The sequence below is a fragment of the Balaenoptera ricei genome, chromosome 4 (genome assembly GCF_028023285.1).
Source record: "Balaenoptera ricei isolate mBalRic1 chromosome 4, mBalRic1.hap2, whole genome shotgun sequence".
NCBI classification, from domain to species: Eukaryota; Metazoa; Chordata; class Mammalia; order Artiodactyla; family Balaenopteridae; genus Balaenoptera; species Balaenoptera ricei.
In genome coordinates this window covers 24,016,459-24,042,085 of record NC_082642.1, presented here as the reverse complement: position 1 = coordinate 24,042,085, position 25,627 = coordinate 24,016,459, and the positions used below count along the sequence as shown (strand labels likewise).

The window sequence follows — 25,627 nt, the reverse complement described above, 5'->3', positions numbered from 1 at the left end:
TAGCAATTCTTTTTGGCTCCTTACACCTTATATTTGTATCCTCATTATGCTCATGTTTTTCTTTTCTTGGGGGGAGGGTTCACTATTTATTTATGACAAATATTCCACATCCATGATCCTCTCCAGTCAGAAGTTCTTTGAGAGGATGCCATGGGCCTTGGCCAGTTGGAGAATGGAGTCATCTGACTTTCCCATCCTGTGAATGGCCCCGCAGATAGCTTAGGTTTTGAACTGGGTGTTGAACCTTCCATAAGCTTACTTATGGAATCTTTCATAAATGCACTATTTATTCAATAAGATTTTCTCCACTCTGAATGGTGGGAACCCAAATGATTCCTAACCCCACTTGAGTTCTGAGAAATGTTTGGTTTAAGCTCCCTATTAAATTTTCTTTCCCTAGCAGCAGTTGTACTTACTTTGTTGACCTCAGCCAAGTTCACCTGGACTGACACGTGGTCTTTGGCGCCGAAGATGCAGTTGCTGGCAGAGTATTTCTGCGGCAAATACAGGTCCACGAACTCTCTGGTATCATTTTGCATGTTGAGGGCGTGTCTGGTGACACCATGACAAGCATGGGAGCAGAAAGGAAGCACCGCATCCCCCGACAGCGCTGATGTTCATGTTTTTCTTTAACTCTCCGAGCATACTTATAACATTTAATATAGCTGTTTTAAAGCTATTTTCTGTTTTAAAGCTATTTTCTGTTAATTTCCTCATCTCTTTCATTTCTGGTTCTGATTCTATTGACAGATTTTCCTCCTGGTTATGGGTTACATTTTCCTGCACCTTCACTTGTGTATTAATTTTATTGGTTGCTGGACACTGTGAATTTTACCTTGCTGAGTACTGTATTTTGGTTTTTGGGTTTGTTTGTTTTTTTTTTAATGTAAGGAGTGTCAACCGTTTTTTCTGGCAGGCATTCATAATGTCTTCAGATCAGCTTAATCTTCTCAAGACTATTTTTCAAGGTGTTTAGGCAGTGTCTAGAATACCCTTCTTTCTAGATCTAGTTTAGCTTACTTATGGAATCTTTCATAAATGCACTATTTATTCAATCAGATTTTCTCCACTCTGAACGGTGGGAACCCAAATGATTCCTAACCCCATTTGAGTTCTGAGAAATGTTTGGTTTAAGCTCCCCATTAAATTTTCTTTCCCTAGCAGTTGTCCTTGACTGGCCTCCACAATGCTCAAATTGATATTTAGCCAGAATCTCCAAGGTGTGACAATTCTGGATTTCAATCTCTCTTCTCTTTCTCCTCTCTTTTTGCATTCCCTGCTCTTTGGTACCCTGTGCTGCACATTCTAATTGCCTCCACCTTACCAAACTATGATCTCTGTCTCCTCAACTTGGGATGACCATCGGGCTGTTTGTTTTCTCTTCTCTGCCCTGCTATCTGGACATTTTGTCCAGGAAGAAAGCTAGTGTGATTACAGGGCTTACTTTATTTGTTTCCCTTCTCTTGGGGATCACAGTCCTGCACTTCCTGTTGTCCAATGTTTTAAAACATTTTTTTCATATGTTTTTCTCCAGGTGTTTTTTTTTTTTTTTTTTTCTCACCTGTTTAAAGTGCTAGGGCAAGTCCTATATCAGTTATTTCTCATAGGTGGAAACAGAAGTCCATCCTGGTTTGATTTTTTGTTTGTTCGTTTTGTGTTTTATTTGTTTTGCCTTTGTTTAGTTCCCTGTTTTAGTACCATGTTTTTGTCAAGACTTTAGCTTTTCCCCTAACGATGCAAATATCATTCACCCTATTTTATACTCACACTGAATGAACTAGTGATTACCACTGGGGAGAGGGAAGGGATGAGGGGCAATATAGAGGTAGGAGAGGAAAAAAAAGGTTATTATAGGATTATATGAAATTATCTGTGTGAAACTTTTGGAAATTGTAAAGCACGGTAGAATTTAAAGAATCTTTCATTCAATAATAGATAAATAAATAAATAAATAAATAATTTTAAAACATCGGAAGTTCAAAAGCTACAGTTTTAATCATTTGACCATAAGCACAGGTGACTGAAAATAGACTTTCAAAAAGGCTTTCTCAGTAAGTGCAAACTTTTGAAAAAGAAAAAAAAAACTGCAATTGTATACAGTAGCTCTTTGTGTAACTTAACCTGCTTACAAAGCTATTTTCATTTATAGAGTTGTATTGTCTCTACAGCTACCAGTCATTTCCAAGAGCAGAAATCTTTTAAGAATCTGTATTGGCAAGCAGAGTAAACATGTTTTGAAAGGCTCAAAATGCAATATGAGCTATTACTCCACACACTTCTATTCTGCACAAGGGCACATGTCCTGACAGCTCCATTCTCTCACTGGCTCTTCTACCCTGGCGGCTACTATGGAAGGCCTGTTCAAAACAGAGCTGAAGCACTCCATTTGTCATTCCCTGTCTTTGGTATGGGATTCTCTCTAAGGAAATTTGACATCTCCTGTCCCATTTATTTTGATATTTCCTACTTGCAGACAGTTAAAAGGCAATACAGGCTTTGTAGTCAAACAGACCTGGGTGTTTCAAGTGTTAGCTTCATCTCAAGTTATTTGATATCTCTGACAGTTTTTTTTGTTTGCTTGTTTAAACTCATCTACAAAATGGGAACACCAGGATTTAACTGGCAGGACAATTGTGGGCATTCGAGGAGGGTCGTGTGCCTGGTCCACTGACTGACACACAGGGCCTCCTCAAAAACTCATAGCTGTGACTGCTGTTACTTTCATCTGCTAGATTTCATCTAAGATGACATTTTGCTCAAATACCACAGATTTGTAAACAGCATTTTGCCTTTGCATTATTGTTAACACTAATTACTACAGCTTAAAGTGCCAGTGAAATGAACAGACACTGATTTTAATGCCCCAGCAGTTACTACCATGTAAGGTTAGAGTATCTAATGCCAAGACAAAGACTAAATCATTAGGCCCAAAGCTTCCTTCCCATAAGACTATTTTCTTTTTTGAGGTGAAATTCACTAACATGAAATTAATCATTTAAAAGTATACAATTCAGTGGTATTTAGTATGTTCACAGGGTGGTGCAACTACCGCCTCTATCTAGTTCCACCATAGTTCAAACACCCCAAGAGAACATACTGTACCCATCCTCCTCTTCCCCAGGCCCTGGCCACCACCAATTTGCTTTCTGTCTCTATAGATTTACTTATTCTAGATATTTCATATAAATGGAATCATATAATGTGTGGCCTCTTGTGTCTGGCTTCTTTCATTTAACGTATTATTTTTGAGCTTTATCAATGCTGTAGCATGTAGCAGTACTTTATTCTTTTTACGGTAGATTATATTCCATTTTGTGGGTGTACTATATTTTGCTCATCAGTTCATTCACTGCTGTACCTTTGGGTTGTTTCCACCTTTTTTGACCATTGTGAAAAGTGCTGCTCTGAATATTTGTATATGTATTTGAGTACCTGTTTTGAATTCTTTTGAGTATATACTTATGAGTGGAATTTCTGGGTCATATGATAATTCTGTATTTAACTTTTGGGGGATGCTTTGGCTTTTTTCTCCAAGGGAAAAGGCACAACCAGAGAAATGGGACCTGAGAATTTATGTGAGCCAGGCAGCCAGTCCAATTTGTGTCTACCCCTCTCAGCCAACCCTTGACCTTGCCTTTAACCTCTTCTTACAGCAGAGAAAGGTGAGTGCTGTGGGTCCCTTATACCCCTGGCCTGTCTCCCGTAGGGCTGTGTCTGGCTGTCCCTGAAAAAACTGTGAGATGGTGCACTGTCTCAAACCATGAGGCCAATAAGTGCTACAGCTTCCATGACAACATGAATAATGTCCTTTCAGTGGATGGTCCTCATGTCACCTGTGTGAAGAGAACCTCTTACCTTGAGTGCATCAAGGCCATTGTGGTAAGTCACTGCTGCCTAAGAAGAGTGGAAGAAAATCCATACTTTCTCCTTCTTTTTCTGTACTTGTTATTAGTTTATTGCTTCAGAACAACTTTCTCCCCCAAGGAACTAGACCATGCTTTAGAGGAGAAAGAAATAAGCTAAAGACTTGAAAGTACAGAGACTATGTGTAGATGAAAATATAGGTGCTCAACATTCATTAATAGTGAAAACAACAACAATAATAATAAAACAACTGATAGAGAAGGATTCAGTGAAAATGGCCATGGTAAAGCAAAGCCAGAATTGCACTGAAAGAGAAATCTATAAAGACTCAGAAATAAACAAGAAGCTCTAGTATCACTATTATTACTTAATATTGTTTTTGGAATTTCCTAGTAATGCAATGATATAAAATACATATGAGATAGAAACAAACAAAATATCAATATTTTCAGATGCTTGCATGCCTAGAAAGTACAATGGAATCAAGAGAAATGTTACCGTAATTATTAATGAAAAAATTAGTTTGGTAAAAGATAAATATATCACAATTAATGTCATTTTCATATATCAACAGTCACTAGTTGGGGAAAAATAACCCCAAATTGTGATCTCATTTACATTTAAAATGATATACAGAAAAATGTTGCAGGGAAAAAATCATATGAGAGATCTGCAAGATTATTATAAATGTAATACAAAAGTCTGAGACAAATGAACAGTACTTATTAATAAATTAAAACATATGCCATATTCCTAGACAGGAAGACTAAACTTCATATATTTGCACAGTTTCCCAAAGTTAATTCATAAATTTAATATAATTGTTATCAAAATTATATTATAAAATTTAAAAAGTCAGTAAAATAAGTTTACAATTCTTAAGAAGAAGTATGGGTGAGAATATAAAATAGTATTATGAAAAATAAAATGAGCTGGGGAGTAGCTGAGGCCTGCCTGAAACTATAACATATTTAATAACAGTATTACAAGGAACAGGGTCCTCGGACAGATGTAGAAGATCTGGAAGAGAACAAAATTCAGACATATTCCGAGCTTTCTATACATACATCCATCTATCTAATTATCAACATGATATGATGTAGATGCAAACTATGATGAATGTCCAACTCTAGGGCAGTATGGCCCTAGGCTTAATGGTTACATACACATAGATTTAGATATTGTATGATAAGGCATGCTTTCCAAACAAATGTCTGAGAAAGGATTCTTTAGTTGGACAACTGGATAGACGTTTAGAAATAAAATCAAGTGAGATTTTTAATCCATTTACCAAAATAAACTCCCAGCTTGACTCAATTTGACTAATGTAGATAGATATAAAAAGATAAATCACAAAAGTAGACAAATTTGGAAATGTAAAAATTTTAAATCTCTGACAAAGAAAAAAAATTAAAGCCCTAAGCATACAGAAAAATATATTCACATCAGCTATAACGAAACAGTGTAGTGTAAAAGCTATATAAAGATGTCATTTAAATTTATAAGAAATGCTTAAGAATAACAAGCTATAAACAAACTACTCACAGAAATTACAGCTAGTAGACGATACAAGTAAGGAAGGGAAAATGTTCATTCTTTATAATAATCAAAGGATGCAAATAAAACCACCTTAAAGTAACAGTTTATATCTCATAATGTGATAACATTTCTTAAATGATAGTATTTCTTGCCAGTAGTTTTGCATGAAATTGGTATGCATTGCTATGGGCATTAGAAATTATAAATTTCTACATCATTTCTGGAGAAAAATTTGGAAATATTCAGTAAGGGTCATAAAGATGTACACAAACTTTATTTATTTATTTTCTCTAATTCATTCATATTTATATATGACCTTATGCAATTGGGGGAGCTGGTTAAGAGGTGTCTGTAAGACTATTGTCTTTGCATCTGATACTGGAACTTGAGGAGGAGGTGGTCAGGAGGGGGAAGATGTGTGTAAAGCAGGAAAGAGTGAGAACCACTTAGAACCTCAGTCATGAGCTGGAGCCCATGCGGATGGACTGAAACCTGTGACAGTTCTTGTTGCTCCTGACCTTGATGGTGTTCACAAGGCCTAGTGGCCTTCTTGTCTTTTACCTTTATACTAAATCCCTCCTTTTCTTAAATTGGTTTCTGATACATGCAACCAACAGAGTACTAACTTGATATATGTATATACATATGTATACATATACTTATATATGAATACACATTGTAAAATATATGTAAGAAGAAATGAGATGGGGTAAAGGGAGGCAAGTATACAGAAATGTAGTATTAAATTTATAAAAAGCTAAATTACTTTAAATGTCAATTAAGAAATGAATAAAAAGCACTATTTACAATAGCCAAGATACAAAAGCAACCTCAGTGTCCATCAGTAGAAGAATGGATAAAGAAGATGTGGTGTATATATACAATGGAATATTACTCAGCCATAAAAAAGAATGAAGTCTTGCCATTTGTGACAACATGAGTGGACCCAGAGGGTATTATGCTAAGTGAAATAAGTCAGACAGAGAAAGGACAAATGCTGTATGATTTCACTTACATGTGGAATCTAAAAGACAAAACAAATGAACAAATATAACAAAACAGAAACAGAGTCATAGATACAGAGAACAGGTGATTGCCAGAGGGGAAATGGGTAGGAGGAGGAAAGACATAGGTGGGGGAGATTAAGAGGTACAAACTTCCAGTTGAAAAAAAAGATTTCCATGAGGAAATGAGGGGTAGGGAATGATCCAACCTCATTTTTGAGAAGAGGTTGTGAAGTTACTGCTTCTCTCAGGGAGGAAGGAATTCTTGGCTGAGAGATCCTTGAAGAGGGAATCCAGACTCAAGAGTGCAAACCATGACTTCTTATGGGTGGAAATATTCTACAACTCATTCACTCAATTCAACATTTATTGGACACCTACTGGCAGTCGGTGCTGGGGTTTGGAAGGATAAAACAACACAATAACATCCCCACCTTGGTGGAGCTTGCATTTCAAAGGGGAGGACAAACAATAAATGAAGGTTTGTCAGGTGGTTGATAAGGGCTCAGGAGAGAAACCGAGGGCTTCCAGCATTTATGAGGTGGTAGTTTTAAGAGCACAGTCGGAGAAAGGCTCACTGAGAAGGCTTTTGAGCCAACGCTAGGGAGATGGAGGAGGTCTGAGCCATACCAAGTATCCACGGCGATACTTGTCAAGTGTCCCTGGCAGAGGGTTAGGTGAGTCTTCCTCAGAGGTGAGGGGCTTCATTCATGTCTGACCTTTTCTCTTTCAGGCAAACAAAGCAGATGCTGTGACCATTGATGGAGGTTTGGTGTTTGAGGCAGGCCTGGCCCCCTACAACCTGAAGCCCGTCGTGGCAGAATTCTACGGGTCAAAAGATGGTGCGTCTTCCGCGGGGACCCAGGTCTCTGTTCTGACACAGCAGCCACAGCGGGAAGCAGGGACTCTGTTGGCATTACACTTGCAGGGAACAAAGCTGCTGGAGTTCTTTAGACTGTGAGAGGCTGTTACCTCTGCTAACTCACGGGGGCTGGGATCTTGGCTCTTTCTGGGAAGCTGTGAACTTGGAGCATCCTGATGGGAATGCTGCTGGTGCTGCTGAGTGAGAGGGGACACGCTGTCCAGAGTCCACTGCCCACCCGGTGGGGTTGCCCATCTCTGGAGACACACAGACCTGGACAGCCTCTCTGTGTGCCAAGTCCTCTGCAGGTGCTAGAGAACACAAAGAGTTTGAAGAATGGGGTTTGGGGAGTCGAAGAATGGGGTGCCTGCCATACTTGTCCATGAGTGTCACCAGTGTGTGTGTGAGCACAGTCTGTCTCAATTTGAGTCCAACTTGCAGGGCCCTGGCGAAACCCTGGAGATGCCCTCCATACTTTCCTCCCACACCTTCATCTTCGTTTCCAGGCTGCAGACAGAGAAGGGAGAAAAGCCCGTGGGGAGAGACAGTAAATCTCAATGACTGGAAGCTGTAGGCCCTGTAATAGGTGGTGCAGAAAAAGAACTCAAGTGTATTGCCTTGAAAAGGGGCAGTTTCCTTTCTTCTGTCAATCAAGGGCCTTCTCTTTCCTTTTCTACCTGCTTACCAGGAGATGTTGCAGGTCCTAGGATCCCCCCAAGTTCCATTGCACACACTCTGGAAGATTAGTGGCAATGATGTGGCATCTTCCTTTGGCCCTTCTTTCTCTGCTCCTTTTCAGATCCACAAACTCACCATTATGTCGTAGCCGTGGTGAAGAAGGGCAGCGATTTCCAGCTGAACCAGCTCCAAGGCAAGAAGTCCTGCCACACAGGCCTGGGATGGTCTGCTGGGTGGAACATCCCCATCGGGATACTTCTTCCCTCTGACTCGGTTGAAAAAGGTAAGCTGGCTGGGACGGGGTGCCCTGAGGCAGGGCTCCTACTCCCGGCACCCACGTGGATTCTATTGGGGCCTTACGATCACTATCAGGCGTACAGGTTTCATAAACTCCAAGATGGGGACAACCTGCTTTAAACGTGCGCTGTCTGGGTTTGCTGCACCAGCGAGCCTTGGGAACTGGCAGCTGAGTCTTTCCTTCTCTCAGCAAAGGAACCCCGGTCTCTGAGCTCCTGGCAGCCCCACATTCACGGTAATCCCAGCAGTTTGGCTTGACAAGGGCCATCGTGGAGGCTAATGAGAAAGGGGAACTCCCTTCCAGCTGGCCAGGAAGGCTCACTGGGGATGATCGCCATACCACCAGCAGTCAGGCCTCAGTGCTGTGGGTGAGGGCTTGGGATGAAGGCGAGAGGGGATGAGTGGACCAGAGCTATGATTTTTTGTGTACTCCAGTCTCTTGTTCAGTTCCGATGAGCCATGGTGAGCCTAGGGTGTCTTTTCAGCCCCTGAAAAATGACAGCCAAATTTTCTGTGCTCTGCAAAAGTGTGTCTTTTTGAGCCCTGCCGACTCTGCAGCATTCATGTTTCACCTGTGTTTGGGGCTGCAGAGGTCAGATGGGGTGCTGCAGCCTGGGCCACAGCTCTGGCCATGTTTGCCCTTTTTTGGGGTTCCTGCTTGCCTCGGTGTCAGACGCTGTTGGACGTCTGTCTGGGCGGTTATGAGGCAGCTGTTGGCATACCCCCGCACCCATGAGGCAAGTTAATCCAAACCCCTCCCATGAATTCCTGGAAGAGGGATCCCCGGGAGCCACCACAGACCCTGGATCAGAAGAGGAGAGGGGTGGGTGGGACCATGTCCTGAGATAAGGAAGGGCTGTCAGGGGTTCCTGCGTGTTTAGAGTTCTGCGGCCTCCCCCACCAACCCCAAGCCTCCGTGTTGGTGAGCTAACCAGGTGAGTGGTGCTGGGGCTGCAGCTTGGTGCTGGGGCTGCAGCTTGGGTCAGTGTAGCTCAGCAGCTTTCGCGCCCTGCAGGGAACAGGCTGGGTAGCTGCTCCTGGGCTGGAGCCCCGGGCCCACGCGTGAGCCATCCACGCCCTCAGACCCGGGCACTGTCGGCCACCTCTGCACACCCACTTCCTCATGACAGTCCCGGGCAGTGCATGCAGACCCCTGGGCTCTCACATACGGACACACACACACACACACACACACACACACACGCATGCATGACAAAGGGGCCCCGCCAGCTCATGCCCTGAGGTCCGTGTGTCTCCGTGTTGAGCAGCAGCGGCTGAGTTCTTCGCGGGCAGCTGCGTCCCCTGTGTGGATCAGACAGCTTTCCCCAAACTGTGCCAACTGTGTGCGGGGAAGGGGACCGACAAGTGTGCCTGCAACTCCCACGAACCATACTTCGGCTACTCGGGGGCCTTCAAGTGAGTGGGGCCCCCTTGCTCCTCCTCCTCACTCTGATGATGGGGAAACTAAGGCACAGGGAGTGGACGGGGCCTGCCCCAGACCACCTAGAGTGTCGGTGTGAAACACAGGGTCTCGAGTGCCTCCCACGGCCCACCCTCGTTCCTGCCCGTCCTGAGGGGCAGTCTTCTGTGGGGGAGCCCCGCTTGTCTCCCCAGATGCAGGGGTCTGGACCAGGGAAGTCTCTGGGATCCATGGACACAGGCTTGGGCTCCCAGCTGGGCCAAGGGCTAGGAACCCTCCCCCACACCAGCTGCTTCTCTCTGCCTGAGCATCTCCGTGTCAGGGACGCGTGCTGCTTCTCCCCACCTCCCTCTCAGCCCCCTGCCTGCAGGCACTTCTCCATACTCCACACCCTGCAAGAGACATAGCTACTTTTCAAAACCAGAGCAAAACTGGCCGGGAGTCCAAGGCTGTCTAGAGATTTTATCCTCTATGTAAAAGGCTTTAAACCTTTTTTTTTTTTTTTTAATCTGTTGCTTTTGGCTGCCTTCGAAGAGGAAGGTGGTGGGTCCCTCTTTTGCATCCTCCCTCCCCAGAGTTGCCTGGGATGTAGCTTAGGGGGCTCCTGCCTGCTTCAGACCTGGGCTTGGCTGTGGAGATTCAAAGGGTCTTCAGACAGGGCCATCACCTCTGTGAGGGCAGACCAAAGCCCGGGAAACTGTGGGTGAAGCCCTGTGAGCCAGTGGCCGGAGCAGAGCCTGGGGAGGGGGGACTGGGGGAGGGGCGAGGCTGTGTTGTGGACAGTGCCTGACCACAGCTGTCCTGGTCCTCAGGTGTCTGCAGGACGGTGTGGGGGACGTGAGCTTCGTGAGGCACATGACGGTGTTTGGTAAGTGCTGGCCGGAGGAAGAATCCTGCGGGCCACCCTCTGGCCAGAGGAACTCATTCCTTCCTGAGCCGCCTTACATCTAGAGATGGATGGTGCTAAGATCTTAATGAAATAGGAGAGTTTCTGTATAAAAAACACTTCCACTATTTGTACTTTGTTTAGTGCTCAGTTTGTTCAGTCTATAAATCTACCAAACAAATCTGAGCATTTAAGCATTACTTACCAACTAATAAAACAAGTTTTAATAATCAGATTCTCTTAGTCACTGGAATACCAGTTCCAGATCTAATCACTTTCTCTTGAATGCTTCATTATAAAGGGCTCCTAAATGCTTTAATCACCTTAAACAAACACAGATTATTATAATGGATTTCAGAACTTATTAGCACATCTATAATTAAATCTGTTGCAAAAGCATTACTACCATGGACAAAGATGTATTTCTATGTTAAAAAAAAACAAACCTTCCAGACTTTTGGGCAATTTATCAGAAACAAACAAACAAAATAATATTTCAGACAAGTTCAGTTTACAGATTCTGGATTTTATAACCAATTAAATTTCTATTAGATACAAAACACACTTGTATCACTTAGGATGTTTAAATAAGAGATGTGTATTCTATGCTAGGTTCATTTTTAAAAATGTGTCTGCCACCTCAAGGAGAACTTTGAGCCCTCACTCTTTCCAGGGGCCTTGGTTCCTCGCAGCCTGGTGTCTTTCCCTGACATGGAGCAGAAGTGTAGTGGCTTTGGTCCCTTGCTCAGCCGTTCACAATTCACTGTCCCCTCATTATCACACATTGACCTGGTTTGCTAGCATTTTGGCAATTCATGTGTGTCTTATCATCAACAATTTTAATTAGTGGTGTCATCTATGGGTTTCGTCTCCCAGAATCAAGTTGCTCCCGATAGCCGTCATTGGTATTTCCTCTGGCTGCTCAAGTTGGCACAGTTAGGCCAATGGGTAGCATCTTCTAATGCTCACCCTGGAGAACTGAAAACATCCTCACTTTCTGAAAACAACCAATTGTCCGAGACCATCCCAGTTTCCCTTTGCTGAAAGGCACATGTCCACTATTATACAAGATCCCTCGTTGCCTTTTTTTTTTTTTTTTTTTTTAATTATAGGGATAGGAGATGGATCAGCAGGGGTGAGAGGAGGGTGTTTAAATTTATTTATTTATTTATTTTTGGCTGTGCTGGGTCTTCGTTTCTGTGCGAGGGCTTTCTCTAGTTGTGGCAAGCGGGGGCCACTCTTCATCGCAGTGCGCGGGCCTCTCACTATCGCGGCCTCCCTTGTTGCGGAGCACAGGCTCCAGACGCGCAGGCTCAGTAGTTGTGACTCACGGGCCCAGTTGCTCTGCGGCATGTGGAATCTTCCCAGACCAGGGCTCGAACCCGTGTCCCCTGCATTGGCAGGCGGATTCTTAACCACTGCACCACCAGGGAAGCCCCCTCATTGCCTTTTAAGCAGAAGTTTCTGAGAGACTATCCACTGGGCTGTAGGGTAAATGAGTGTTGATGGTGAGCTGCTGCCACCACTGGGCCCTAGAGGGACTGAGGTGGAAAAGTTATTTCTTTCTGAAGATGTTAGATCATATTGATTCTTTTAATTCTAACATTACCAAACTGTTTAAATTTTTTTCTTATAATATAAGCATGATTAAGCTTGATTAAAATAGAACTATTCACAGGAACTCTAATTGTACTACTCCTTCCCTTTCAATGTGAGATTTTATCAACCTAAGATCGTCTATGTGAGTTTGCTAGGGCTGCCATAACAAAGTACAGTCATCTCTCGGTATCCATGGGGTGTTGGTTCCAGGACCCCTGCAGATACCAACATCTGCAGTTGCTCAAGTCCCTTATATAAAACTGTGCAGGGCTTCCCTGGTGGTGCAGTGGATGAGAATCCGCCTGCCAATGCAGGGGACATGGGTTCGAGCCCTGGTCTGGGAAGATCCCACATGCCGCGGAGCAACTGGGCCCGTGAGCCACAACTACTGAGCCTGCGCGTCTGGAGCCTGTGCTCCGCAACAAGAGAGGCCGCGATAGTGAGAGGCCCGCACACCGCGATGAAGAGTGGCCCCCGCTTGCCGCAACTGGAGAAAGCCCTCGCGCAGAAATGAAGACCCAACACAGCCATAAATAAATAAATAAATAAATTTATTTTTAAAAAAAAAACTGTGTAGTATTTGCATATAACCTATGCACATCCTTTAAATCATCTCTAGATTACTTAAATACCTAATACAATGTAAATACTATGTAAATAGTTGCCTGTGTGGCAAGTTCAAGTTTTGCTTTTTGGAATTTCCTGGAATTAAAAAAAAAATCTTTGATCTGCAGATGTGGAACCCACATCCACTGCAGATATAGTGGACCAACTGTACCGCACACTGGGTGGCTTAAGCAACAGAAGTTCATCGTCTGAGTTCTAGAGGCTAGAATTCCAAGATCAAGCTGTTGGCAGGGTTGGTTCCTCCTGAGGGCTGTGAGGGATAACCTGTTCCATGCCCTACCCATGGCTTCTGGTGTTTGCTGGCAATCTTTGGTGCTCCTTGGCTTGCAGTTACATCACCCCAATCTCTGTCTTTCTCTTCACATGGCATTCTCTCCGTTTCCAAATTTCCCCTTTTAGGAAGGACACCAGTCATACTGAATCAGGGGCCCACCCCTCCCCACTCCACTATGACCTCATCTTAACTAATCATATTTGCACTGTCTCTGTTTCCAAATAAGGTCACATTCTGAGGTGCTGGGGATTAGGACTTTAACATATGAATTTTAGGGGGACACAGTTCAGAACACCTTCTAATACCTAGACAAGGGGAACCAAAGAGCCTGTTTTCCTCACACGGTTTTCTGGTCCTTATTTGCACCTATAGAGTGTCCTGACTGGGCCCCTAGGCCTCCGTCTATCCCTCAACCTCTCTGCCACCTTTACCCAGCAGGCTCTGCCCCAGGGGAGTGTTGCCGCTTTAGTGGGGGACCTGGATTGTCCTAGCATGGCGCTGTGTCAGCCACAGACTAACTCAGACTTTGATGAGTTCCCTTAACCCTCTTAGCCTCAGTCTCCTCATCTCTAGAAAGGGATAATCTGGATAATCTACCAGCCTCCCCCAGTCGTTATGAGGATTAAACGAGACAGAGCATGGAGAGCCTTCAGGTCAGTCTTTGGTGTGCTGTGAGCTCTCAGAAAACATTTGCTGTCACCATCCTTGTTAGCAGAGCCTTGGGCCTAGCATGCCTCCCAGCCCTGGGACTCTCTGCAGTGAGAACGTGTCATTTCATCTCCTGAGGGCTCAGCATCCTCACCTGTATAAAATGTATTTGGAAAAGATTCTCTTTTAGTCCTCCTCAGGCTGTTAAAAAATGATTAAAGAAGACAGTTTAGGTGATACAAACTTCAACACTTCTTGAAGTGGGCAGTCTCCATTCACAGAACTGCAAAATAGGGCAGAAGGCAGGAAGCTTTCATAGGATAAAGAACAACAAAGAGAAAAATAGATAATATCTGATTGACTGGGGCCACTTTGCCAAGGGTGAGAAGGAAGAAGGAAGGAAGTATAGAGCCCAGAGTTGGCTTGGCATTGGGGGCCTGGCTGACTGGATAGACTGCATTTCTGGTCAAGCAGAACATTTACAGGCACAGGAAGTTATCTAAGTTTCCGTGGTGATGTGGCATCCCAGGCAGGAGTGGCTCCATCTTGGGCTTAGAAAGTTATTTCAACAAATCCCCAAACAATCTGGAATCCAGGGAGAGGCGGGGACCACACCTCCTTCTCTGCCTGCCGTCAGCTCATGTGGGCTTCTCTCCACAGAGAACCTGGCTGACAAGGCTGACAGGGACGAGTATGAGCTGCTCTGCAGGGACAACACCCGGGGGTCTGTGGACAAGTATGAAAGGTGCCACCTGGCCCGGGTCCCTTCCCACACCGTCGTGGCCCGAAGCATGGGCGGCAAGCAGGACTTGATCTGGGAGCTTCTCAACCTGGCCCAGGTAGCCCCATCCACCATCCTCCCCTCCTGCGTAGGGGGCCCTGCTTGGATTTGGGGCGCTCGCCTTCACTCCCTTCTAGCCACTGTGGAAGTTGTGGGTGTCCAGCACAGCGGGAACCATGCCACATGTCCTCCGCTTCACTGACAAGCCCTCGGTCTGGATACGTGATGGGCAGCAGTGGCCATAAAACTCCCTCCCTTGGCATCATCAATGCCATGGGCCAAAGACTCCACAGAAGCCCCTTGTTGCCCCATTTTATTCTTCTCAGTTGTAAAGAGGTCCTCAGGCTGCAATGCAGGTGCCGTTCCTCCATGAGGTGCTCCCCTCTTACCCCATTGGTGGGGACTCCTCAGCGGCAGGTTCCCGGCCGTGAGCATTCTGTGTCCTGTGCTGGCGGCCCTCTCTCCCAGCCCACCCTCATCTGGTCACCTGTCCCGTCTCTGTCAGCACCCTCTGCTCAGCACTGGGTGGTCAGAGATGAACTAGACACAGACCTGCCCTTGGGTCACTCACAGACGACTGTGGAAGATATGGTGAGCACGTTATACACACAGATAATCACCAGAGGGCACAACCTTGGGGGCATGGATTATGTACTTTGAAGGGACTGATTTGCAGGGCATCTCTGGAAAGGTTCCTGGGCCCCGGGGGTAAGCTGTGGGCACCCCAAGGAAATGCGGGGTTTGCCAGAGAAGGCAACATGCAGAGCCACTGCAAAAGCAAAAAGCAGACAGACGTCGCAAAGAGCATGTGGGTAGGTGTTACCGTCAGCTACCATCAGGAACGGCTTTGGGCCAGTCAGCGGGAGTTATACGCAAAGGGCCCTTCGTTTTTGGGGGGGCCAGAAAGAGGAAGGGACTGCTTGAAGGCCTTCAGTGGCAGGCCGGGGGTGGCAGACGCGCCCAGGACTTCTGATCTCCAGGCTTGGTGGTCCTGGATCAGCACCCGCTCCAGGATGAAGCCCACCGGAGCCACCTGGGGCAATCAGATGGCCAGCAACAAGGCCACCATCACTGGCTGCCCCATGGGAATGCAGCACAGGAGAGGAGCAGCTGCCTGAGTACCCTTTATGCAGACCTGGGGGCAGCCCCCGGCAGTTTCCCTGAGGCCCACAAAGCAGACAAGCTGGGATTTGCTGGAGAAGATTTGAGAACCCCGTGAGCCACAGGGACTCTGGAGGGCCTTGCCATGGTCTTTACTCTCAGGCACTCATATTTCTCTCGCTTTCTGCTCTCCTTGTCTAGTTTGGGGTTTGTTTTTCCTTTACTTCCTTATGCTAGCCTCCTTCCTTCACTGTTTCTTTCATCCTTTGAACAGGAGAATTTTGGAAAAGACAAGTCAGCAGAATTCCAGCTCTTCGGCTCTCCTCATGGAAAGGACCTGCTGTTTACGGACGCCGCCCTTGGGTTTTTAAGAGTCCCACCTAAGATGGACGCCAAGCTATACCTAGGATACGAGTATTTTTCTGCCATCCAGCATCTAATGAGTGGTGTGTAAGGTCCTGGGGGGGACCTGGAGAGCTTGGGCATGGGGCAGGGTGTGGCCATGGAGGTTTTCCTGGTGCCCACAAGCCTCACCTCACCCAACCTTCACTGGCCTGCAGGGCCCAAGGGAGCTACCACCTGCATTGGGTTCATGCAAGGATTTTCTGCTGAGCTGGGGAAAAGGCCTGAATTAGGGGGTCACAAAAGGCTTTGAAAGACCTTCAGATTACAGGCAACTTGAAGTAATGATGGTCCTGGCTCCCTTGTGTGAACCAGAGTTGCCCCACCCTGCAGTAGGTCTGTTTGACAGGGAAAATAGCCCATCCTAAACTGCAGTGGGAACACAGCCTCTGCCACCATCAGGAGCAGAGCTAGAATTTCAGAGGGTTTTAATCCAGTGCCTGCTTTCCTTTGGATCCCCATGGTTTATTTCTTCCTTCCTTCCTTCTTTCCTTTTTTTCCCCCCCTTCATTTAGTTAACCAGTAGTTATGGAGCATCTACCAAAGCCACTGAGATTGATGTGGGCGTCAGAGCAAGCAGGCCCACCCAGAACAAATGACACTGGCTTCCAACTGGGGGATGCTCCCTGGATGGGAGAACCCCGTCCTGGAAGAGAAAACCCCAGAAGGCCCTGAGCTGGGCTGCTGCTCAGAGAGGCCTCCCCTGGGGAGGTGACATCTGAGTAGGGGAGGTCAGGAGGGGGCTGGGTCTGCCTTCACTGCTCTTTCTGGGAACCGAGTTCGCCATTTCTCCCGGGAGGTGATAGGCGGGAATGAGCAGTGACATGGGCATTAGACACTGCTGCCAACTCTGGTGTTGGGCAGCCGCTCGGAAGCCAGTGGCGCTAACCGCCCCCTCCCCTCCCCCATCTGGGGGCTTCCTTTGGATCCCTGGCTCTTCTCCACCAGACCTAGGGGCAGAAGACCCCCAGAGGGTGATATGGTGTGCAGTGGGCCAGCACGAGAAGGCCAAGTGTGACGAGTGGAGTGCCCTGAGCGGTGGCATCTTGAAGTGCACCGCGAAGGAGACCACCGAGGGCTGCATCGCCGCCGTCGCGGTAAGGAGGGCCCGCTCCTGCAGTTGGGCTCTGACACGCGGTGCTTCTGTGAGTCTGGCGGTGAAGCCCCCTTCCTGGATGTCTTCCCATCAGCTGTGAGGCTGAGACGCACCTGTTACGTGCTGCCTTCCCCCAACCCCCACCCCCAACTCTCCAAAGCCCCACCCCGCTGCTCCCACAGGCCCCTGCCGCTCGGAGCCGGCGGAAACACAGAGCAGCCCAGGACCCAGACTCCTTAGGAGCTCAGCTCTGGAGCCCAGGGAGCTCTGAGGGGTCCTGCCTAGGAAGCTGGGTGACACCCCAGGGTGTGGTCAGCACCCCTGTGGATTGGGAAAGCAAATCAACCTTTTCAGTTCTCTGGACAGGTTCAGTTTTTTTTCTGGTGATAAAATTATTACATGCTGGAAAAGAAATGAAAAATAAATGATATCATTTACAACTTCATAACTTAGAAATCAGCACCACATAATTTTTGAGTTATGATGTTGTGTTGGTATTAACTGTCCATTTTCTCTATGAGCAGACAATATTTTTGAGATTAGAAAAAAATAAATTTATAACTAAAAGATTGAAAAAATGACAAACTTAGGAGACTACAATTTTTCTTAAGAAAGAAGATCTAATTTTGGTAAACGTCCCTGGGACCAACTTCTAAGATTAAAGTCTTGCTATTTATACAGTCTCCTAAATTTGTCAATTATAAGAATTAAATGAATTTGAGTGCTTGTAACATTGCCTGGCATATAATAAGCAGTCTATAAATGTTAACGGTTGTTATTATGATTTCAATTCTTGAGCACAATTGGTGCACTTTCTTAGGTAATGAGGTATTCATTTAAAATATGTTTTTAATGGCTGCATAATAGTCCACCAAATATTTATTCAACCAATTTCTAAATGTCTATATCTGAATGATTTCCAAATCCTTTGCTGTTATAAATAATATGGGATTGAAGATTTTTATTCTATACCCATCAATATTTCTAAGTATATCTTTAATATTAATGACAGTGAATATGTCTGGAGTTACTTACTATGTGCCATGCATATGTATGAGCGCTTAACTTGTATTAACTCATTTATTCCTCATGATGAGCCTATGAGGTAGATTTTGCACCCATTTTGTGGATGAAAAAAACGTACCTAGAATAGTATTTAGGGATGTGTCCTTTGGAGTAGTCAGATCCTGGAGGCTGACACATTCCATAGTGGTTATGAGCAGAAGCTAAGGAATTAAACTACCTAAGTCTTAGTGACCATCTATTGGATAAATTACTTAGCTTCTCTGTGCTTCAGTTAACTAAGGTATAAAAGGGGGAGAATTATAGTACCTACCTTACTGGGTTCTGTGAGGGAGTACATGAGGAAGTCATTGTAAAGTGTTTAGAAAAGGGCCTGGCACATAGTAGGGGCTTGATAAGCTTTTGCTTCTATAGTTACTACTGTTTTTTTTTTTTTTTTTTTTTTTAACTTTGGGTTTATTTATTTTGTTAATTTATTTATTTATGGCTGTGTTGGGTCTTCGTTTCTGTGCGAGGGCTTTCTCCAGTTGTGGCAAGCGGGGACCACTCTTCATCGCGGTGCGCGGGCCTCTCACTATCGCGGCCTCTCTTGTTGCGGAGCACAGGCTCCAGACGCGCAGGCTCAGTAATTGTGGCTCACGGGCCTAGTTGCTCCGCGGCATGTGGGATCTTCCCAGACCAGGGCTCGAACCCGTGTCCCCTGCATTGGCAGGCAGACTCTCAACCACTGCGCCACCAGGGAAGCCCGTTACTACTGTTTTAAGATAGATTTCTAGAAGAGCAATTAACAGGGGAAGAGCAAAGAGTGTGCCCGTGTCTGTGTGTTTGTTTCTTGATGACCTTATCTATGAATATAAGTATGCATTTTTTTGGTCTCTGTTGTTGGAAAAGTTCATTGATTAAAATCATAAGTTAATTATTAATGAATTATTAATTAGAGTAGAGTACTAATGGGGTTATAAGAACAGAATTGAACTCTGCCATACGGAAGAAAACATGTTCCATAGAAACAGATTAGACACATACCCTGAGTCTGATTGTCGAGTGAGTGACGATGGTCACAAAGAAAGTGTAGTGATGGCATGTCCAGTACTCAGAACGGGGTCTCATGTGAGGGCACAGAGATGACCAGGGAGCATGACCTGGGTTGGGTGCTTGCTTCTGGGTTAACAGGCTAAAGGCATGTCCAGTTTTCTAAACCCTGTGTTTATGTGGCAGAAGCTTTGGGCCATACACCATTTGGTTTATCACAAGGACATGTGACATGAAGCCAATGAGATGGAAACCTCTGAGGGTGAGACAGGATAACAGCCTCACTGTTGTGCTATTGGTTTATTTCTTAACTTCAGAAAGGAGAGGCTGATGCCATGAGCTTGGATGGAGGCTTCATCTACACAGCGGGCAAGTGTGGTCTGGTGCCTGTCCTGGCAGAGAACTACTGTAAGTGGAGGGGAGGGTCTCTGTGTTTTCTTCCCTCTGGGCTATGGACACAGAAAGGTGAGGAAATAATTTAGTTCAGTGCGGAGATAACAATAGCTGTTATCTGGAGTGTAGGGAGCTAGTAGATAACATCTATCTTCCCCAGAGTCAGAACCAGTTAAGATATAGATGCGGAACTTAGGCAGAAAGAAATCAAAATAAAACCTTTATTACTGAAAGAGTGATATTGGAGGGCATGGCATAGAGCTGGCCATGGGGCTTGTCAAATTGTCCTTGAGTTAGAGTCACCCACCAATTCAGGAAGACAGGTCTGCTGGCAGACCGCATGCTGAGGGCAGAGGGAAAACACATTCTGTCACAGATGAGGAGATCGAAACCACCCTCTCCCCATTCTCTTCAACAAAGAAAGAGCCACAGGTGCCTAGATCCTTTTGCCAAATTTACTAATCCAAAACTAGCTCACCCAAGCTGCACTGGGACATTGAGGGATGGGGCCACAAGGTCATGGTCTTTGTGGGGATCCATCCACCTGGAAAAATAAAGCCAGGGGAAAAGAGGATTTCACCACTATTTGTTAAACTCCTCATCTGCTATGCAGTGAGTGAGAAACCATACGTTATCCTTCAAAACAAAACAACTCTATGAAGTAAGTAGTGGTATCTCCATTTTGCAGGTATAAAAACTAAGGCTTGGGGAAGTTGAATGATGTGTCCAAGGTAGAATAAAGACTGCAACCAGGTCCTTCTGACCCATGGGCTGGATCCTTCCCCTCCAACACAGAATGACTATAAGGATTGTGTACACGGCCCAGAGCTCTGAAGGGAAGAATGTCCGTATGCCTAGAATCACACAGCAAATCGAAAGGATCTCTGTCAAGGTCTTCCGTGGCTTCTGTTCCCCACCCCACCCCCTTCAATGAGCATCTCATTTTCTTTCTCTGTAATTCCCCGAATGTTGGGATGAAACCTAATGTTCCAGTGGCAAGGGTCAGGAGAGAGGAGGTGAAATAAGACTGCAGGATCTCGGCTTGTTGATAGCCAATGATAAACTGCTTAGCTAGCGTTTCTCATTTTATTCTTGACTATTGAGACTGAGAAAGTCAGGACTTGAGTAATGTGAGAATTTAATGACCTGTACCTTAATTCTTTTTCTTTTTAGTGTCTCAAGATGGCAAAGAGCAGCTTGGGTCTAAGTGTGTGAACACACCTGTGGAAGGTGAGTCAGAATCAGTAACACTGGGGCTCAAAGGTAAAGGCCTGTTGTCAGGGAGGGTGTGAGGAAAGCCTTACAAATAAACCAAAGTTACTAGAGTTGTTAAAAAAAAAAAAGAGAGAGAGAGAGATGACCCTGCCGCAGTCCCTCGTGAAGGAGCAGGTCTGTCGTGGGGCGTGTCACAGTGGACAGAGGGCTCCTGCTTGTACCGCCTCTGCGCACTCCGCTCAGCAGTCCTCTAGAACTGCTCTAGTCCTAGTCTAGAACTCTAGTCCTCGCTGGCCACATCACGTCGATGGGAAAGTGAGGCTCAGGGACGGTGTGACTTGCCCGGGGCCCCACAGCCGGGAAGTGGCTGCACCTGGGTTTGAGCAGAGGCGCCGTGACTGGAACCCCCCTGCCCTTCCTGACCCACCACAATGCTCCCTGTCACATACCGCCACCCATCTCTGCACCGGGGCAGGAGCCCGTTGCTGACGTTTCTGGGGCCCAGTGGATGCCTCAGAGGAGGAGGAGGGGAGTCATAGATGCTGCTACTGAAGAGGAGGGGGATGAAAATGAAATCAGCCCTTTAGCTTTTAGTGGCTGGCTTTGAATAGCTGGGGAGTCGCCCTCCTCTTCAGAATAGGAGACCAGGTGACAAGTTTTCCCATCTGTGTCTCCCCATGGGCAGAGAGGTTCTGTGTCTGTCCCTGAGGTACCTAGTCTTGGGCACTGGCTGGAGCAGTGGTCCTCTAGGTAGTGCGGTGTCTGGACCAGCAGCATCAGCGTTGCCTGAGAACTTGTGAGATGCGAGCGTTCTTGAGTCTGACCGCAGGTCTGCTGAGGTCCAGGATGGGGCCGCTGCTCCGTGTTTTAACAAGCCCTCGGGATGATTCTGATGCATATTAAGCTTTGAAAACCATTGTGATGGAGGATCTTGAGATGAAGACAAGTGCTCACCTGGGTTTGGAATTTCTTATGAGACAGGAGAGCTGCAGGAGGTGGGCGGGCACACAAGCTTGGGGTCATGAGGCCCTGCACCGCCCACCTCCACAAAGGCCTCAGGGGTGCAAAGCCGCTCACCCTGCGGCAGCTGCCCTTTGTTTGCAGTAGGACCACAGCCCTGGGATAAACTGTCCCTCTTCCCTCTCTGCTTTCATGGCTTTCTGTCTTCTCTGAATTGGATCTGTATCCTTAACTCTAAGGGCTGGCATTTCGTTGTTCTGATTATAGAATATGTAAAGTCAGAAAGAATTCTAATTGATTCACAAGTGATTGAAATTTCCAGGAACTGCAGCGATGTACAAATGTAGGTCAATGAGGATGCTTGGAAGACGGTTCAGGGTGATGGAGAAAGTTAGACTGGAGTACAGATGGAGAGGGTTAATCCCAAAGCCACATACACACACACCAGATGACAATAAATCATGCCATCTGTGCAGAAATTGTTACAGCTCAAGAAAGGCACTGTAACAGTATTTGGCCGCCGGAATGGCATAATAGAACCCAGTCTGATAGGCAAGAGCTTGCGGTAGCCTCAGGAGAATCTGCTTTACCAAGAAAGGGGCTCTGGTACTGCTTCTGCCATTAGCAACATGGCTGGAAACCTATCCACATAACCTCCCCTTCCCATTCCTAACGTACAGTGTGCTCATATTAGCATTACTGTTACCATTTCACTGAGGAGAAATTTAGGATCCTAGATGCTAAGCAACTTGTCTGAGATCAGTTAGTAACTGGTGAGGCAGGTCTTCCACTGCCATGTTGGTTCCCAACTTTTCCAGGCATGAATATATAGACACCTCAACCACAACAGCAAGAAAGTGTGTGTGTGTTGGGGGTGGTGGGAGTGGTGGTAGTGAACCACATTACCCATGATTCCAGTCTCTAAATTCAGCCTTGCAGTTTAGGCCTTACTCAACAAGCAGGATTCTGTTACACTCTACTGCAATAGGAATACATCAAGTATCAATGGTGTTCCCATAACAATCAGGAACAAGAATGCCCACACCCACCAAAGATATTTGACATTATTTTGTAAGTGAATGCAGAAAGATAAGAAAAAGATTAAAAAATATTGGGGAAAGGAAGAGATTAAATTGTCATTATTAGAAAATGGTATTATTGTAAACCTAGAAAATCAGAGACTTGACTTTAAAAAAGAAGTCATTAAAGCTCTTTCTTTTGGACTTCTATTCAACAGAAATATTTAAACAGGTGCACACTCCATACAAAGATTTATTTAGATAAGTGATTTTTAATAGGGAAAAATGGGTCACAACTTAAATGCCCACCAGTAGGGGGATTATAAAACACCGTACTTCTATACAGTGGACATAACTTAGATTCAACTAATAAATAGAATGAGACGGCCATATCTATTTCTACTGAATCAAAAAGGGATATCATTGAGGAAGAATAAAGCACTGGCAGAAAAGAATGCTCTGGCAGGATTCTGTTGAAAAAGTATGAAGTGTGTGTGTAAATACCTGTGAGTGTATGCCTGTAGACATATCTGGAGAGCAGTAGAGTCGCTCTGTTTGGCTGAGTACCTAACAATGATGGTTACTGGGAGGATCTGCTAGAGCAAGGTGAGGGCTTCAAGCTCTTCCCCCTCCCCTGGGAGAGCGGCAGGCAGCAGCTCTGCAGTACATTTTGGGAGGGCCCTGGAGGTACTGAAATTGCATCTTGGTATCTCTGTTGCAAGGTTATTACGTCGTGGCAGTGGTCAAGAAGTCAGATGCTGACCTCACCTGGAACTCTCTGCGAGGCAAGAAGTCCTGCCACACTGCAGTTGGCACTTCTGCAGGCTGGAACATCCCGATGGGTTTCATATACAACCAAACTGGGTCCTGTAAATTTGGTAAGTGTGCTCTGAGCGGTGGTGTGGCAGCCCCTTCCTTGGGCCTGTGCCTGTGTAGGGGAGAAATTCAGTTCAGTGAATGGCATAAGTGGATGGTGTGGACAAGGGCTGGACAGCCATGTGGGCAAGCTTCACATCTCCTTAGCAGGACCCCCCTTTCTCCTCGCCCATTGCTTCTGAGGGAAGTGGTTTGGCCCAAAGGGCAGATCTCAGGGAAATACGCTACTCTTTATGTCTTTCAAATCTGGCTCAGGGAAGAGGCCTGGGTTGCAAAGCAAGAGTGGGGCGTAGGGGTGCACATGTGATATGTGTGCGTGTTTGTGTGTATGTGTTGTTTTGCCACATAAACTGAATTGGCTGCTTTCTTAATTGAAAACCTTACACCAGTAAGTCTTTGAGTGCTTTAGCATTCACTTTCACCCTCACCTCTCTTAAATTTCCATATTAGTCATTTCAGCAACACTCTTGCCAATACCTAAAAGGCTCCTGCTCCCCTGCTTTCCCCACCCATGTGACAAATCCGAGCCCTGCAGGAACCCCATCACCCACTCTCTTGGCCCTCTGCACCTGATCAGCTGAACACAGCTGGAGAATGTCGCAGGGCAGAGCAGTTCATTCCATGGAGATGCTCCAGCTGCTGACCCCAGCACCCCCTGCTCTGCCCTGGCGCTCACGAGTACCCCCACTGATCCTCTGCTCCACACCCACACTTCCCAGTAATTATCCTAATGTCCTAGTTGTCCGTACACCTCCATCCCACGCTTACCTACCTATCACCCTTTCTGAGCACATGATCTCATCTGCACCTGCAAGAGATACTTCAAACCCTCAGGAAGGTTCCCATCAACACCCCACCGCCAAAGCTGGGGGCTCCTGCTGGCTGCACCTGCTCAGCTTCCCTCTACAACGCAGCCCGTCCTCCTACCTGCACTTGGCTGTGGGCCCTGCCTCGCCCCTCCCCAGAGCTGCACCCTGTTACTACCTCTTCCTCTGGTATGGCCAACAATTTCTTTCAGCATGTGAATGCACCCAGTGTCTTCCACCTTTAAAAACCCTCCCTCTCCCCACATTCCCCTCCAGCTCCTGCCTCCTTTTTCTCCCCTTTATGGCCAGACCTCTTAAAATCATGGTCTCAGCCACTCACCCCACTCACGGCTGCACTCCCTGCCCTCTGGCTCCTCCGCCTTGTTCCACAGGGAGAACTCTGGTCAAGGCTACAGGGACCTCCATGTTGCTTAACTGGAAGGATGGGCTCCAGTCTGTGCTTCCATGACCTTTCCTGCTTCAGATCACCTTAAACCACCATCTCCTGGCTTTTGTGAAAACACACTGGCTTCTTTTTACTCCTACCCCTACAAAGTCCCTTTCCCAACCTGGTTAATAAATGTTTGAGTTGCTGAAAGCAACTTTTTTCCCCACTCTAAACTCAACCCCCAAGCCCTCACATCCATGCCTATAGCCTAGATGACGATCTAAACAAACGTTATACGTACAAAGCTAGGCACATAGAAAGCACTAGATAAATGTTTGCTGCTGTACTATTATTGTGTCTATATGCTGATAACTGTCAAGTTTTTGTCCCTGGCACAGACCTCTCCTTGATCTCCAAACCTATGTATATTGAACTGCTTGTTTGACATTATCTAGTCCAGTATTTCAAAAAGTACATTAAACTCAGCCTGTACAACATGGAATGCATCATCTCAGCCGAGCCTGGTCCTGCTCCAGAGCTGCCTAGCTTGGTGGAGGCCCCCCACACACAGTCCATCCACTGGCCCCAGCTGGAAATGAATCTGCCATGCACCACACACCTGTCCATCACCAGTGATGTCAGCTTCTCCTCCTTCCACGTAGCTCCTCCCTCCCCTTTGTGCTACTTCAAGCTGCCCTCATGTCCCCTGGACCCCTGCAGTAGCCTGCTGCCTGCACCCCACATCTGTCCTGGCTCACCCTGCTGCTAGACCCCTGGCCCAACATTGTCTAAAGCCCGTCAGAGGCTCCCCATTTCTCTACGAATAAAGAACAAAAT

General features: G+C 46.1%; 1 protein-coding gene and 1 pseudogene across 1 annotated transcript in view; one reads left to right on the top strand and one right to left on the bottom strand.

Moving 5' to 3' along the window:
* The window catches only part of LOC132365233 (inhibitor of carbonic anhydrase-like), a 41,895-nt gene that overhangs the window by 5,910 nt on the left and 10,358 nt on the right, over positions 1 to 25,627 (top strand). Inside the window, exons 2-13 of the mRNA XM_059921920.1 lie at positions 3,707 to 3,879; positions 7,141 to 7,249; positions 8,069 to 8,230; positions 9,513 to 9,660; positions 10,477 to 10,532; positions 14,359 to 14,537; positions 15,855 to 16,023; positions 16,529 to 16,562; positions 16,956 to 17,079; positions 19,451 to 19,541; positions 20,700 to 20,756; positions 23,443 to 23,598. Coding sequence (XP_059777903.1) covers positions 3,707 to 3,879; positions 7,141 to 7,249; positions 8,069 to 8,230; positions 9,513 to 9,660; positions 10,477 to 10,532; positions 14,359 to 14,537; positions 15,855 to 16,023; positions 16,529 to 16,562; positions 16,956 to 17,079; positions 19,451 to 19,541; positions 20,700 to 20,756; positions 23,443 to 23,598 — 1,458 coding nt within the window. The remainder of the gene's footprint in view (positions 1 to 3,706; positions 3,880 to 7,140; positions 7,250 to 8,068; positions 8,231 to 9,512; positions 9,661 to 10,476; positions 10,533 to 14,358; positions 14,538 to 15,854; positions 16,024 to 16,528; positions 16,563 to 16,955; positions 17,080 to 19,450; positions 19,542 to 20,699; positions 20,757 to 23,442; positions 23,599 to 25,627) is intronic.
* On the bottom strand, positions 127 to 539 carry LOC132365234 (small ribosomal subunit protein eS21-like; annotated as a pseudogene).